This window comes from Lutra lutra, chromosome 10 (assembly GCF_902655055.1).
Source record: "Lutra lutra chromosome 10, mLutLut1.2, whole genome shotgun sequence".
Classification (NCBI taxonomy): Eukaryota; Metazoa; Chordata; class Mammalia; order Carnivora; family Mustelidae; genus Lutra; species Lutra lutra.
The window spans coordinates 55597153-55612536 of NC_062287.1; the positions used below are offsets into that span (position 1 = coordinate 55597153).

General features: G+C 52.6%; 2 protein-coding genes across 3 annotated transcripts in view; one reads left to right on the forward strand and one right to left on the reverse strand.

Annotated features, from left to right (window-relative positions):
• CHRDL2 (chordin like 2) overlaps positions 1–1244 on the forward strand; it is a 29947-nt gene extending 28703 nt beyond the window's left edge. The window contains exons 11-12 of one of the 2 annotated variants that reach the window (XM_047691003.1): positions 324–416; positions 1089–1206. In XM_047691003.1, coding sequence (XP_047546959.1) covers positions 324–414 — 91 coding nt within the window. In that variant the 3' untranslated portion in view covers positions 415–416; positions 1089–1206. Of the gene's footprint in view, positions 1–323; positions 417–1088 lie in introns of both variants that reach the window. The other variant, XM_047691002.1, reaches the window with a different exon arrangement.
• The window catches only part of POLD3 (DNA polymerase delta 3, accessory subunit), a 120112-nt gene that overhangs the window by 5515 nt on the left and 99213 nt on the right, over positions 1–15384 (reverse strand). The window lies entirely within an intron of this gene.

Here is a 15384-nt window from a genome sequence, read left to right on the forward strand (position 1 = left end):
GGATGAGAGGTCAGGGTAAGGGAGTGACAGGTCATGTATGGTTTCAAATGACTGCAGTTAGGATCACAGACTGCAGGGGGCGTAAGAGGGGGTCAGAAGGCTAGTGTAGTGACCCAGGCAAGATGTGACCGGGCAAGAATGGGGAAAGTGGCAGTGGAGATGGGAGGGTAGGTTCAAAATACTGAGGAAATTTAGTCCACAGGGTTTGGTGCCTGGTCGGAACAGGGGAGGGGAGGGGTGACTAGGTCACATCTCTAAGTTATCCTGTTCCGTCGACTGCATGGCCCCACCTTTCCTGCTCATGCCCTTGCCTCTGCCTTCAGGAATCTTCCACTTGATTCAGATCAAGAAAGTCAGGAAGCAAGACTTCCAGAAAGAGGCACAGAACTTCCGGCTCCTCACTGGCACCCATGAAGGTGGGACATTAGGCCGAGGACTGGGGCCTGGGAAGAAAGCCGGGCCAGAGGCCAGGGCCTCTTGGGGAGCTCCCGGCTGCTGGTGCTGGGAGGGGGGCAGGGTGGCTGTCAGCCACAGACGTCAGTTCCCGGCACAGGAATCCAGTGGGCGTCTGGGCCAGAGATTTCTCAATTCAGGGCACTTGGGAGTGGGAAGGTGAAGCAGAACCATCTGGATTTGGTCCTGGGAGTGGGGGAGACAGGGCTGTGGAGGAGGGAAGCCTGAGCCCCCAAACCCTCATGCTGCCTACCCCCTCTCTATTGGAACATTTCCTATTGAAACCCTCCTAACCACTTTCCTTCTGATGCCCCTTATTTGCCCTACCCTATACTGAGGAAGATGGACCCAGGTGGGGTTTCAGATGGGGAAGGAAGTCACAGATAGGAGTGTCACCAACAGGTGTTAGGAAACGAGCCTAGGCCCAAATGCTGGTTGGCTGAAGGTGGGGTCATGTGCCAAGAAGTGACTGGGATGGGGGTATGATGGAAATACCCATCTCCTACCTCCTGTGGACTCCAAACCCAGGCTCTCACCATCCTTCTTAAGTTTTTCCTACCCCAGTCACTGCTTCTCTGTGCACATGCATGCACACACGCACACCCCACATCCCTCTTTTGCTTTCCTCTATGCAGGTCACTGGAATGTTTTCCTAGCCCAGACCCCGGAGCTGAAGGTCACAGCCAGTCCAGACAAAGCAACCAAGACCTTATAACAAAGACGTAAACAGTTGCAGATATGAGCTTTATCATTTTTGTTGTTATATATTAATAAATGATAAGATGCATTACCCCTCAACCCTGTCTGCTGAGTTCCTGTCCAGTCTCCGTGTGTTCCCACAGGGACTGCAAGGCAGGCCTGGTTATGCCCATTTTACAGGGCTAGAGACTGAGGTGCAACAGGGGTAGAGACTGGCCCCTGTCCTTGAGGGGAATTGTTACCAGAGCCAGGGCTAGTTCCCCCAGCCTCCCTGTCTAGGTCCTTGTCTGCCTCCAGGGCCTCTCCCCTGTACTGCACTGCTTTGTCCCTGCCCCGCCCCCACTGCTAAGGCTCCTCCTGCTTTCATGGGCGCCCCGCTCCTAGAGCTCACTGGCACTGAGCCTAGGAAAGGGACTGACTCCAGTTAGCCAGTGGAGGGGTAAAGAGAGCCTCAAGGCACTTCCCCCAGCAAATCTTCCAGGGATCCTTACAAATGTCAGCCACGCTCTACAATGAGGACACTGAATTTTGTGAGGAGCGGTAATTTGCTGGGAGCTGGGGGGCAGGACAGGAGCAGAGGCCGAGCTGGGGGCAGGTCTCCTGCTCTGGGCTAGCACTCCTCCCCCAGGTCTGCCCAGACCGTGACCCATGGCATAAGCCCAAAGAGTCTCACCTCTGAGGATTTCCAAGACTTGGAGTCACATTGCCAACCCCAGCACCACAATCTGGGAAGAGAGCCTAACAGTTACAATTAAAGACAGCATTAATAATTTATCCTGCCTACATGTACAATTACTTGCAATTTCAAAGATGTTTTAATGCTCACGATTCCACATAAGATGAACAGTGTAGGAATTAACCAAACTTTAGAGAAGATGAAACAGAGGATCAGGATGGGCCACTGTCTTCCCCAAAGCCTCACAGTGACAGTGAGGGAGGCCAGGGCTAGAACTCAGGCCCACCACCTCCCAGACCGATGGTTCCCCTCCAGTGCAGCACTGCCCTCCTCCCTAAGCTGGAGCGGAAGCTGTGGAGAGGTGGTGTAAGATGGCCTAAGGGCTGGAGTTCTGCCATCTCCAGCCACTTAAGGGCCCTGATGACTGTCCCCTGAGCCTTGGTCTCTTGTACCTGGGTGTCTGAGGTCTGGGAAGTCTGTGAAGCTGCCTACCAGTGCCACCCTCCCTGAGCGGGTTAAACATGAGTTAACCCTACTAAGTGGATGAGTTCTGAGCATCTCACATTCAAAGCACAGGAATCTGAATGCTCGCCATTCACTTGGGGAACTCCGGTCATTGTCCAACTTAGCTCTGATGTCCCTTCTCAGTAAAGCTTTCCTGGACACCCCCAGCCCTGTCCCTGCCCGACGGCTCCTCCCCTCTGCTGGAGAACGGGGTCGGAGGCAGGACTAGGTAATCAGAAATGGCGCTGAGGCCTCAGGATGGGAGTGGACTTCCCTGTGTCCTTTTCCTGGTGTCGAGGGCCAGCTGCCTTCCTTGTCTCGTGGATGGACTTATCTGAAGCCCGTGATGTTCACCCCGAACTTCTCCACCATGGGAGATACATGATACACCATGCTGGTGTATCAGCACCCCCTCCTTTTGATCTGGACATTTCTGAGGATGTACGCATAAGGCTTGCCTTAGGAACCTCTCAGCAGCTTTCCCATGGGCTTACACCTCTTATACTCGTCTTCCCCTTTCATGTATTCACTCAAAAAACCCTCTCTCAGCTGCTCTGGGACAGGCCTTATGCTAGATGACCAACACAATGTAAGCACCCAATACGGCTCTGCCTGTCCTCAAGGAGCCAAAGTCTGGAGGGGGAGAAAGGGCATCACAACGCCATGAGTGCCAGGGGCTGCGACAGCAGGGCTATGCAGAGCACGGGCCTGCCCAGACGGAGGACAACTTCAGCAGGATCTGAAGGGTGAGAAGGATCACAAGAAAAGGGGGACAGAGATGGCACAGGAAGAGACGGTACATGGGAGATGAAACAGAGCATATTCTAGGGGGAATCACAAATAGCTCACTATTGCCGGCTGGTATAATCCGAGGCAAAGAGCTAAGGGAGGTGAGGCTGAACGCCCAGCTGAGAAGCTCTGGCCTCATCCCAACAGCAGCCTCGAGCCCTGGAAGGGTTTCAGTGCTTTGGTCAGATCTGTGGGTCAGGGATCTAGCCCTGCCTGCTGGGTGAAGAACGGCCTGGTAGCCTGTGACAATGGCTGGGGCAGGAGAGAGGCAATGGGGCCGGGAGGAAAGGCAGCACAGATGACGGACGGCACACAGGGCTGAGGGAAAGTGAGAGGGGAAGTGTGTAGTGTCTCGTGTGGTGACTACAGAGAGAACCCAGAAGTTTCAGTTGAGTACACGTTGAGTCTCAGGAGATATCCCTGGCTCTTGGGGGTACATTATGGGTCTGGGGAGAAGGCTGGCCTGGAGGTAGGGGTTTGGGGCTGTTGGCCTACAGATGGTTACTGAAGCCAGGAGATGTGTGACACTGCCTGGGAGAGACTGTACAGCAAACCCAGAGCCTCAGCAAAGGACTTCCTGTGGAGGCAAGAGATAAGCCAGGAGGGTGTGGCGGCTGAGGGTCCCATAACACATGGCCTGGGAAGGGTCATCCCCAGGGACCAGGGGGCTTCTGGTGCCTGTGGCAATGGGCAATGTCAGGGGAGCGGGGAGGCAGGAAGAGGTTTTGCAGAGGCTGAGGTGGTACCAAGGAGGTGAGGAAACAGACAAGTCTTTGAAGAACTTGGTTGGTCAAGTAGAGGGGAGACACAGGATAGTGACCGGTGGCGGACCTGGATGGAAGAAGAGGGTTTCTTAGATGGCGGAGATGTAAGCAAGTCCTAGTGATGAGGAGACCTCACAGGACAGGGAAAGTAGAACAGGATTGTGGATGGAAGAGGGGAAGTTTAAGGACAAGTTAAAATCCATTCTTCCTTAGCCACTAACTCCCTGTGTAAGCCTGCTGTTCTCCCCCATGAGTGTGATGAGGGAGAAGGAAGAGGTGGTCTCCCAAGGCTGCCCTGCTCTTCCACTCACAGGGGTCCCCAAGACTCCAGCAGGGAATCCTACATGGTGGCCAGGAAGCACAGGCTGGAGTAGGAGTAGCGGCATCCCCTCACACAGGCTGGCCATTAGCTAACTAGGCATATCCAAGTCTTTTGTCTTGTCTGATCCACTAGGATAATGTGTGAGATGGGGATTGTCCATCACATTAAGAAATGAGGAAACTGTGGCACAGGGAGAGGAAGTGACCAATCAAGATCACGTACTGGTAACTGGAGGGGTTGGATTTCAGCTAAGATTGGCGATTCCGTACCCTGATGGGTCCTAGAACACTGAAGGTGCCAGGTCCCGGGCTGAGGCAGGTGCAACCAACCTGGGCTCAGAGCCTCCCCCTCCCCAGGTAGCTTCCTGGCCCCCAAACCTGAGATTCCTATTATGATGTCAAGCTTGCCCTCCGGGTTTCCTGGGAAGGCTTCTTCCTTCTCCTTCAGCAGCTAAGAAGCCACCTCCCCCTGTCCCTCCACGAACCCTGGGCTCTGGGAAATGTCAGTATTTCTGAGAAACAGGACGTGGCCTGTGGTTTGGGGCTGTCCTGGGGGTAAGGGAAGGCCTGGGGCCCCATCAGGCACACTGGCATCTCTCTGCAAGGCAGGCCCACCCCCCCTTCCCCTCACACTGGTCCCTGGAAGACACCCTGCCTGCCTTCCCCTGCCACAAGGCCAGTTCATGGAAGGTGAACAGGAGGTGCTGCACGAGGCTGACTGAGGTTGGAAGGGGGTGGGGTGGCCTGCATTTCTGCAGACAGGGAGTTATCTCCGACCTTCTAGAGTGGGAATTAGGTCCTGGATCTCTGCTCCAGCTCAGGGCTGCTTGAAGGACCATATGACATCTGATGTCTCTCCCCAGTCCTACCTTTTCACCTCCAGCACAAAACAGAGACACAAGATTTGCCCAAGGTCCAACGTGATCTAGAGTTGAGCTCTTACAGAGCCTGCAGGGTCTGACTTCCACATCCATGCCCTCTCTGTGCCCTATGATGTCGGGGCTAGGGGTGAGATCAGCCTTCTCACCGCTCCTCTGCTGCCACCCCAGCCCCCTGCCCCTCCACTTCCCAGCAAGTCTTGTCTGTCAACTCAGAGTGATCTTTCAGAGATGCAAATCTTACCCTGCTTCCCCTCATCAAGCCCTTTCCTCAATGCCTTACCTCCTGGCCTCTCAGGATCTGGCTCCTGCTGCCTCTTTGGTCTAACTCCTCCATCATCTCTCCCAGCAGCACTCTGGAATCCAGTTTGCTGCTCTGCCTCACCAAATGGGATGGACCAGAGCTCTGGGAAGACCTTGATCATGGGCTCCGACCCCATCAAGACATTCTCTGTTGTACCCTGCATACCAATCTGTTCTTCCTAACCAACTCTTCCAGGTCCCAACTGCTCGGGCTCCTAACAGCTCTAGTCAGACAGGGCACAAAGGAGCTGCCCTTCCAACCCTTCCAATTCCCATGGAAAGATTCTGGGGCATGACACTGGTTGGTCCATCTTGGGTACATAATCCATCCTAGGTGGTCAGGAACAAGGTATTAGAACCATGATTGAAGTGGGAGGAGCAGATTCCTCAAATAAGGAGGCAGACAGCACACACATGGTCAGTAACAGGAACCCCCTTCCCAGGTACCATCGCTACAACTTCAGACAGCTTCTGAAACCAGTGCCCTCCCTTCCACACCACACTCCAGCTTATGCTCCAAGTCCTCCTCAGAAAAATCCCTCCCCAAGCCTCTCTGCTGCCCGAGCATTATTTGCTTTTCTGTAACCAAACACATGCTTTTGGATTTCAATGAACTTTCTCCCACTGGAGAGTAAGCTTCTTGGGCCAGAGACCACATGGCAGTCATCTTTGCATTCCCAGCCCCTCGCCCACAGGACTCACTGCATGCTTATTGTAGAAGGACATGATGGTAGGAGGTACGATGTGGATGGTGAAGACAACAGTGGTGAGATGTGGTTGGTTGCTGACACAGAGTAGATGCTCAGTAAGTAGTTACTGAGCCTTGAATGATCACCGCTACTCCCCTCCCCACCATTGCTACTACCTTCCTCCACTACCAGGACCACCCCTCACACTGCAGGGCCCAGGCTAGAAAACCAAAGGAGCCTGCACATCATAACCTAAATATTTAAAAGTTATGAATCAAACTAACAAACTATTAAATAAATATGTTCTATCTCCCTACCTTGACAGATATACCTTCTTAATGACTCCGAAGGCCAAGTTCAAACTAAAAATTTTCTGACTTCTTCTTCGCCAGAACATGGACACACATAGACGGCTAAACCGGTGACTCCTGACTTCCTGTTCTCGGTCCACCTCTCTTCTCACTTCATCTCTGTCCTAGAGTGTGAAGGGCCTCAGTACACACACAAGTAGACACCCCAATCTGCATGTCTTTGGTGGTTTTAAAACATGTCCAAAATAGGGACGCCCAGTTAAGTGTCTGCCTTCGGCTCAGGTCATGATCCCAGGGTCCTGGGATGGAGCCCCGCATCAGGCTCCTTGCTCAGTAGGGAGCCTGCTTCTTCCTCTGCCTGCCACCCCACTCTGCTTGTGGTCTTTCTCTTTCTGACAAATAAATAAATAAAATATATTTTTTTACATGTCCAGAATGCTTTTATACTCCTCACACTGAAAACTCTGGCCCCTGTCCTCTCTCCCTAAATCTGGGTGGGCTGTGATTCATTTTAGCCAGTAGAATGAAGCAGAAATTATGCTGGGTGATTTCCAAGGCTAGAGCACAAAGGGTAATACAGCTACTGCTCTGCTTAATCAGCTACTTGGCATCTAAACCAGTATGTAAGAGGGCTAAGGAACTCTGTGGTGGCCATGCCGTGAGGAAGCCCATGCACCCAGAGAGGCCACGGAGAGATATGCCAGTGGACAGCCACAGAGCTGAGCTCCCAGCCAGCTACTGGCATCATCCATTTGATCACCCTTCCAGATGATTCCAGCCCCCGCCACTGAGTCTTCCCAGTGGAGGCCCAAACATGGTGGAGCAGAGATGGACCATTCCCATTGTGCCCTGCTCCAGTTCCTGACCTACACAACTCACGAGCATTAAAAAACAGCTGTCATAAGCTGCTCAGCTTGGAGGTAATTTGTTACCTAGTGATAGCAGCCTAAACAACGTCCAAGCTGCATCCAAGCCCACCTCCCTCCTCCCCCCTGGATAAACTATCCCTTCTGGCTTAAAGGAAAGACCTAGAAAAGAGGACTATGCTGTCCCGGACACAGACTTGGGCTGTTGGGGCAGAGAACTCCAGGATCCTGGGTTCACAGAATGTGGGGAAAGAGGGTGGGGGCACACATCTCCTTGAAGCCCATGGACTCCCTGTGCTATGGGTCAGGGTGCAGCTGAAAGAAGGTCAGAGTGGGGCATGGGTCTGAGAGTGGTCCCGCCGTCCACCGTCACTACCATCACTCCCACCACCTACTACTACCAGCACAGGGGATGCAGCTGTCCTGTGCATCCCACTGCGCCCTCAGGAAGATCCCCTTCTGGTGAGGGAGAAAGATCCACAATGACAACGGAGTGACAAGCGCTCTGCCAGAAGAAAGCACAGTGGCCATGAGGCCACGCGAGAGGAGAGTCAGAGAAAGCCTCCTAGAAGAGCGGACATCCAGATAGAAGCTTGAAAGAAGTAGCCAGGAGATGCGGATAAGTCACGTTCCAGTCCTGGGAAACAGCACGTTCAGAAGCCTGGAGACAAGTGGTACATTTGGGGAAGGGCAAGCAGATGAGGCCAGCAGGAGGGCTGTGTTGGCCCACTGTAGGCAGGGAGGTGGGGGGTGGGAAAGAGAAGCCAAGAAAAGTAGGCAGAGGCCAGGGGCACCTGGGTGGCTCAGTGGGTTAAGCCGCTGCCTTCGGCTCAGGTCATGATCTCAGAGTCCTGGGATCGAGCCCCACATCGGGCTCTCTGCTCAGCGGGGAGCCTGCTTCCTCCTCTCTCTGCCTGCCTCTCTGCCTGCTTGTGATCTCTCTGTCAAATAAATAGATAAAATCTAAAAAAAAAAAAAAAAGTAGGCAGAGGCCAGCTCTCCTAGGGCCCTTCAAACAGGACTGATGCTCAGGGTGGATGTGCCGACATGGCTGTCAATGCTGGTGCCTATTCTGACTGCCCAGGGCCTGTTCCAAGTCAGTGTTTACAAAGAGTATCACTACCGGCCCATATCTCCCCTTTTTCTTGAGCCTGGAAGGATTTTCAGCAGGAATATAACTCAATTGGATTTGTGTTTTACAAAGATCTGTCAGGCTTCTGTGGGAGAAAGCCCTAGAGGGAGCCAAGAACGGAAGCTGAGCGGTCCATGAGTAAGCCGTCCCAGCTACCTGTGAGAGAGGTGGTGGCAGTCCATACCAGGGTGTGGCAACGCACGGAGAGAAACAGATAGGGTTACTATTTAGAGGGTTGAATCAACAGAAGCAAGGGTGAGCCAGAGATGGCCCCTGTCTTCAGCGAGCTCAGTGCAACAGAGAAAAAACAGTGTGGACAAACGCAGCAATTAAAATCAGCTCATTTCATCCTCACCCCGAATCTCAGAGGCAGGTACCAGTATTTCCCTTTTGCAAATGAGGAAAAGTGATGACCTGTGGCAGACACTCTTGGTGCCCTTCCAGCAGCCATTTTCCTACCTTCTTCTTACTCACAGGACCCCATATGGATGGGGGTTCAGCAGCTGGGGTGAACCACTGACCAATCTAAGCCAGCCTTAGCAACCCAACTCTCCTCTGCCGATGACTGGTCTAGGACTGGGTACGTGATCCAGTTCTGATGTGATGTTGAAGGGAGAATTTTCCTCCTCAAAGGAGAAAGTCACATGAGGAGAAAGCCTTTAAGCTTGCCCTCTTTTGCTTCCTAGTTCAGATGCTATCAGCTAAGGATATGAGATATGGGGCTGCAGCAGCCATACTGTGACCATGAGGCTGAGGATATGAAAGCCAGCAGTGCTGAGGAAGCCTGTAGGGAGCTGAGTCTTCCATGACATCAGTGACTCACACTGAGCCAAGCTGGGGACCACCTACGTTTCTTGTTAAGCAAACAACAGATGTCCTTATAGCTTATGCCACCGCAGCAGCGCTGCCAATGACCCTCTCATCCCTTTAACATTTTCTTACACACCGGCTCCCACTGTGCTTTCCCTCCCAACATCCACCACCTGCTTCTCCTTGTCACAGGATGGCCTTCAAGCTGCTGGAGCCCACTTTAGCTACAAGCATGGAAAGGCAGAAGAGCCTGGGAATTTACACCCCTGCCCTACCCAAAGGGAGGCCCTTAACCAATGACAAATGGGTACGGAGGTGTTAGTCCTCCAGCTGCCTTGCACTCACTCATCTGGCCAGCTCTGAGGAGTGATCTGCATTGTCCCCGGAGCTCCTCGGTAGGATGGAATCAAAGTTCCTCTTTGGGGACTTGGCCTGATATCACGTTCCCCCTCCAGCCCCACTTCTCTACTTCCCTACTACTGGTTTGTCTTGGAAACACTTCCTAATACTTTATTTTCACATGATTCCTTGCCTTAAGTTCTGCTTCTAAGAATCCCAACCCAAGGGACGCCTGGGTGGCTCAGTTGGTTGGGCAGCTGCCTTCGGCTCAGGTCATGATCCCAGCGTCCTGGGATCGAGTCCCGCATCGGGCTCCTTGCTCGTCAGGGAACCTGCCTCTCCCTCTGCCTCTGCCTGCCATTCTGTCTGCCTGTGCTCACTCTCTCTCCCTCGCTCTCTCTGACAAATAAATAAGTAAAATCTTTAAAAAAAAAAAAAAAAAAAAGAATCCCAACCCAAGACCACCACTATTAGTCAGGTCTGGTACTTGCAGCCAGAGCCCTAACAGACTTAACCCAGCAAGGCGAAGGTCTCCTGGCAAGTTTGCTCAAATGTAGTTTTCTGGCTTGCAAATCCTATGGGTTTTTTTGTAAACACACTAATTAAAATTAGCATGATTAAAATTTATTGTTATTGTAATTTATTATTGTAAAGTGCTGTATTATAAATATAACAATGGCACCTAATTACCACTGAGTCTCTCCCATGACCCAAAACCAAGCCCTTAGCTTTGCCTCAGTGAACTTATTTAATCTTTACCAGAACCCTATTAGGGGGATACTATTTGTATTTGTTTTCTAAGTTGGGTAACAAACTAGCACAAATGTAGCTGCTTAAAACACATTTATTATCTCAGTTTATACAGGTCAGAAGTCTGGGCACAACTTAGCTGGGTTCTCTGCTAGGGTCTCAACAGTCCATGATCTAGATATACATAGGGGTGTGGTCTCATCTGAGACTCAACTGGGGAAAAGACCCACTTCCGAGCTTCCTCGGGTTTTTCGCAAAATTATCTCCTTGTGGTTACAGGACTGAAGTCCCTGTTTTCTCACTGGCTGCCAGCCAGGGGCCACTCTGAGTTCCTAGACCCCACCAGCTGGTCTTACAAGAGCAGCTTACTTCTTCAAAGTAAGGGCCAGAGTCTCTGACTCCAGGGAGGGTCCAGTTCCTCTTTTAAGGGTTGTACTTGATTAAATCAGGCCACCCAAGATCATCTCCCTTTTGAGTGACTCAAAATCAACTGATTTGGGACCCTAATTCTGCAAAAACCCTTTACCTTTGTCATATTCCACTGCCAGAAGCAAGTAACGGGTTCCACCCACACTCAAAGAGAAGGATTATACAAGGTATGAACATCACAGGGGGCTAGGACTGTCTGCCACACTATTATTCCAAATTACATAGCTGGGGAAACTGAGGCAAAGAGTTTAGCAATCCTACCCAAAGTCATACTGCCAATGACTAGACGTAGAATGTGGTTTTAAGGGGCACCTGGGTGGCTCAGTGGGTTAAAGCCTCTGCCTTCAGCTCAGGTCATGATCCCAGGGTCCTGGGATTGAGCCCCACATCAGGCTCTCTGCTCAGCTCCCTCTCTCTGCCTGCCTCTCTGCCTACTTGTGATCTGTCAAATAAATAAATAAAATATTTAAAAGAAAAAAAAATGTGGTTTCAAACCTGTACATTCCAGTTCAGAGCCTGTACTCTTCACCATGACCTTGCACTGACCAGCCTCTGCCCCAAATACCTTCCCCTTCCTTATGTCCCCGAATCCCCTCAATTATTGCTAGAAGGAAAAAGAAGCTCAGAGAGATTAAGAGACCCACGCAAAGTCACACAGTGGTGGAGTCGGAGTAACAAACCAGGTACATCAAACTTCCAAGCCCAAGCTTATCAGAGGAGTAGGGTGCTGAAAAAGTTCGTGGGAGATGAAGAACACTCTACTGGGGCAGGGGTGGGGCAGGAATAGAAGAGGTAGCTTTTCAACAGGGTCGTAAGGAAATAACAAAATTTGGCCTTTTGAAATGGGGTGGGCGGTAGTAGGGAGGAGGTATATTTCCAAGGAAGAAACAGCTTGGGCAAACTCAAGGAAGCAAGAAAGTGCAGGTGTCTGAGATGAGGTGGGGATGGAGGATGGCTTCAGACCAAGACAGGGACAGTGAGAAAGCAGGCAGGAGGTGTGGCCAGGACCCACTTTGCAACACTTGGATAAGGAGTCTAAGTCGCAGTTTGAAGGCAACTGGGAACCACAGCAGGGTGTTGAGCAGCAGCAGCCCTGCACCAAAATGCCTTGAGAGGTATTAATGGCAGAGTGTGGGAGAGGGGGCTGTTAGGAGTTTTCCTGCTTCTAACGGCCTTTTCCACTCAAGGACATCTTTGATTCTCCCAAACCCCAAGGAAGGAGGGTGGATGAGTGAGGTTGTACCCATGTACATGTACATGTACCCATGTACCCATGAGAGCAAGGACACTGAGATCCTGGAGGACTCTCTGTGAGGGGAATGAAGCTAAGTGGTGGGCTCAAATGTCCCACTTCAGTTGTGGTGCTGGGGAGATGGGAAGGATTTTTTTTTTCTTACAGGAGATGGCTCCTTCATCCTTTGCACATCCCACATTAATGTACCAGAAGCAACACAGGGATTATTCAAATTGTGGGTTTTGAGGCTTCAAGCCCAAAGATTCTGATTCTGTGGAGTGGGGCCGAGTTTTGGCATTTAAAATAAGCACCTTATTTAAATAAGGCAGAACAGAAGGTCCAACCGGACTACCCCTTTAAGAAGCCCTGAAGAGCATATGGGTCAAAAATTCGGACTTGGAGCGCTGTCCACCGTGCAGCCTTTCCCCTCAAGTCCTTCTCCTCCTCCCCAGGCCTCCGGTGGCTGCTTGGCTGAGTCAGACCTCATCAGCCCTCCCAACAACATTTTAGGCGCCGGCTGCCAGAGACAAGGGCTATGATTACAGGAGAAACTGAGGCTCGGTGCGCCCATAACGTGCCCCAGGCGCGTGCGCTGTAAAAGGCGCGATTCGAACTCTAGGCAGCGGCTCCGGGAGGGCTCCACTTCCTGCGGCTGCCAGCAGGGGTACGCGGAGCCTGGGGATCCGCAGGCAGGAGGCGGGGGTCGGGGCTAGGGCGCTGGAAGAACGGGGGCTTTGATTTCCATCTCCCGGCGCAGACCCAGACACTAATTAAAATCGCCTGGGCCGCGGGGGCGGCGGGGCGGGCACAAAGCCGGCTTTGACCGGGCGGCGGCGGCGCTGGCGGGCGCGGGGCCGCGCCGCACAGGGGCCGCTTGTGGGACGTGTTTGTTTTTGCTCGTAAAGCGCGGCAGCCGAGCGATGCCCGGGCTGCGAGGGGGGCCGGAGCCGGGAGAGGGCCCCTGAGGCCATGGCCGTTCGCCCCCGCTCGGCCCGGCTGCGCGCTGCTCCCCGCTCGGCTGCCCTCGCCCCCGTGGGGCCACCCCTGCCCACCGGTCCCGTCCCGTTCCGGGCCTCAGTGTCCCCGTGGATCACGTGGTCATGATGCTACCCTAATAATTCCTGAGAATTAAGGTTTATTGAGGGCTTACTGTGTCCCAAACCCCCCGCTGAGCCCCCCCCCCCACTTCGTTGTATTCAGTCCTCCCAACTTCATTAATATCCCCATTTTACAGATGAAGCCTGGGGAGGTTGAGCGCCTTGCCTACGGTCACACAGCTCTAAATGTGCAAGCAAATGATCCAAGCCTGTGACTCCAGAAGTTACAGGAGGCTGTCTCCCAGCAGAGCAAGGCTAGGGCCAGCTGGGAACTCACAGGTAAGCAGGAATTTTCCTAATCGGAGCTTGCTCACCCTCTTATGAAGTTGTCTATGAGAATGAGCTCTCCAGCAGGGGGGTATTCAAGCAGAGTTCTAACACAACCACTGGTGGCTCTCTGAGGTCCCTTCCAGTCCTGGTCTTTAGGATCCCAGGCTAGTCACAGTGGGCCCTTCCATACTGGGCTGTCTGGGGCACTGGGGATGGGGTGGGGTTCAGGTCTGTGTGGATGGGAGAGGGCCAGGAAAAGATGGGAGCCTCCTTCTTGGAAGTACTATGTGTTTGGAGGGATCCCCTGCCTCCATGGTCACAGAATCACTGAACCTGAGGTTCCTGCTCTGGGCCTGTACACTCCAGTCTCCTGTGACAAGAGTCTGCTCTGGCCACAGGGATCTCTCTTCCACCCACTTTTCACCTGACTGCTGCTCATACTTCCGCTGTCAGCTCAGAGCAAGTTCTACTCTCTCAGCACCCACCCAATTAGTCCTTCAGAATACCCATCACAGGGGTAATAATGTGCTAGATGTCCTTGCCATCCTGGTCAGATCACGGCCCCTCAGGGGGGGTGCTCTATGGGCCTCTCTTCCCTCTCTGCCACCTGCCAGTCCCCTCCCTTGATGGAGTGGGCCAGGAAGATGCACTGGGATCAGAGCTCAACCTAGGTCAGAACAGGCTCAGTTTAGTCCTATCTAGAAAACATGGGGTGATGGTGGGTGTCGTCAGAGAGATACAGAACCCTGGTGGGGGCTCAAGTTCACTGCTTAACAGTGAACTGACAGACCAGGCAATTGACAGTGCCCATCTAGGGCACTGACAGAGGTTACCTGTGGCCGGAGATCCTTCCACCCCTCTAAGACTGGACCCTAGCAACCTGCGTTCTAAGCCTGCGTCTTCTTCCACCCCTACCCCTGCCCTCCCCACCATGTGCATGGGTCTACTCACAGATGGCTATCCCCTCCGAATCCCAGCCACCTATGAGGAGGAGAGCACGAATGGGGGGGAGGAGAACAAGGAGGGAGGGTTTCTCTAAGACTCTCTCCCTCTCTAAGTCCTGGGAGCCAGAGCTTGGACAGAGACACTATTAACACAAAATTTGCAAACATGTCTTCTAAAAATAGCTCCGGCTGGCAAGGCCCACCTGGCACTAGCTGCACCTTTGCGGCTTTTGGCCTGCTCCCCTCAGAGCACCGCCTCAGTCTGTCAGCAAGCATGTCACTCTGCCCTCCCCCACCCATCGTGAGGGTGGCTGCAGCTCTGGGTCCAGTCCTAGGGAGAGAGACCCAGAGAGAAGATGAGGCCTGTCCCAATCTAAATGGGGTGGGACGTGCAGGCAGAGAGGGAAGACAGTCTTACCTAAGGTGCGTGGGGGAGACAGTGCTGCCCATAGGGAGATTCCTCCAACTGGGCATGGGGGTGGTAGGGTACATATGCACAAAAGGCCAAAGCAGCATTTAAACTCTTGTGAGTAAAGATAGCCCCATCAGAGTAAAAAATACCAAGAAGAAGAAAGGAAACACAAGGGGAGAAGGGCAGGGCCAGGAGAGTGGTCTTATGGTCACCATGAATCCAGACGGGTGAGCACATGGTCACCCCCAGCAAATCCTCAGGACCAGAGCACCAAGAAGCTACCTGAGAACTCCTCTTATCCAACCCTTTCACTGAGCAAATGAGGAGGCTGAGGCCTGGCCTAGTGATGTGACTTGTTCTGGATTCCTCAGCAAGTCAGTGGCAAGACTGGGCTGAAACTTGGGTCTACTGACCTCCTGCCCTTCTCAGAGGCCTGCCTCTCTGCTGGCTGATGGAATGACTGTCATTAGTAATGAGGCTCAAAATGCTCCTTTTCCATTGCTGGTTTATTTAGAAAAGATTTACTGAGTACCTCTTTTGTGCCAGACACTGGGTATGCAATGGTAAACTGGATAGGCAGGCCCTGATTTTTGGTAACCTCTATTCCAGTCTAATAGCAAGAACTGCTCAGATATGCACAGAACTCCGCTGCGTTCAAGGTGCTTTCACGTAAACTCACAAAACAACACATATTGTGTTCTCCAGGCTGTATTT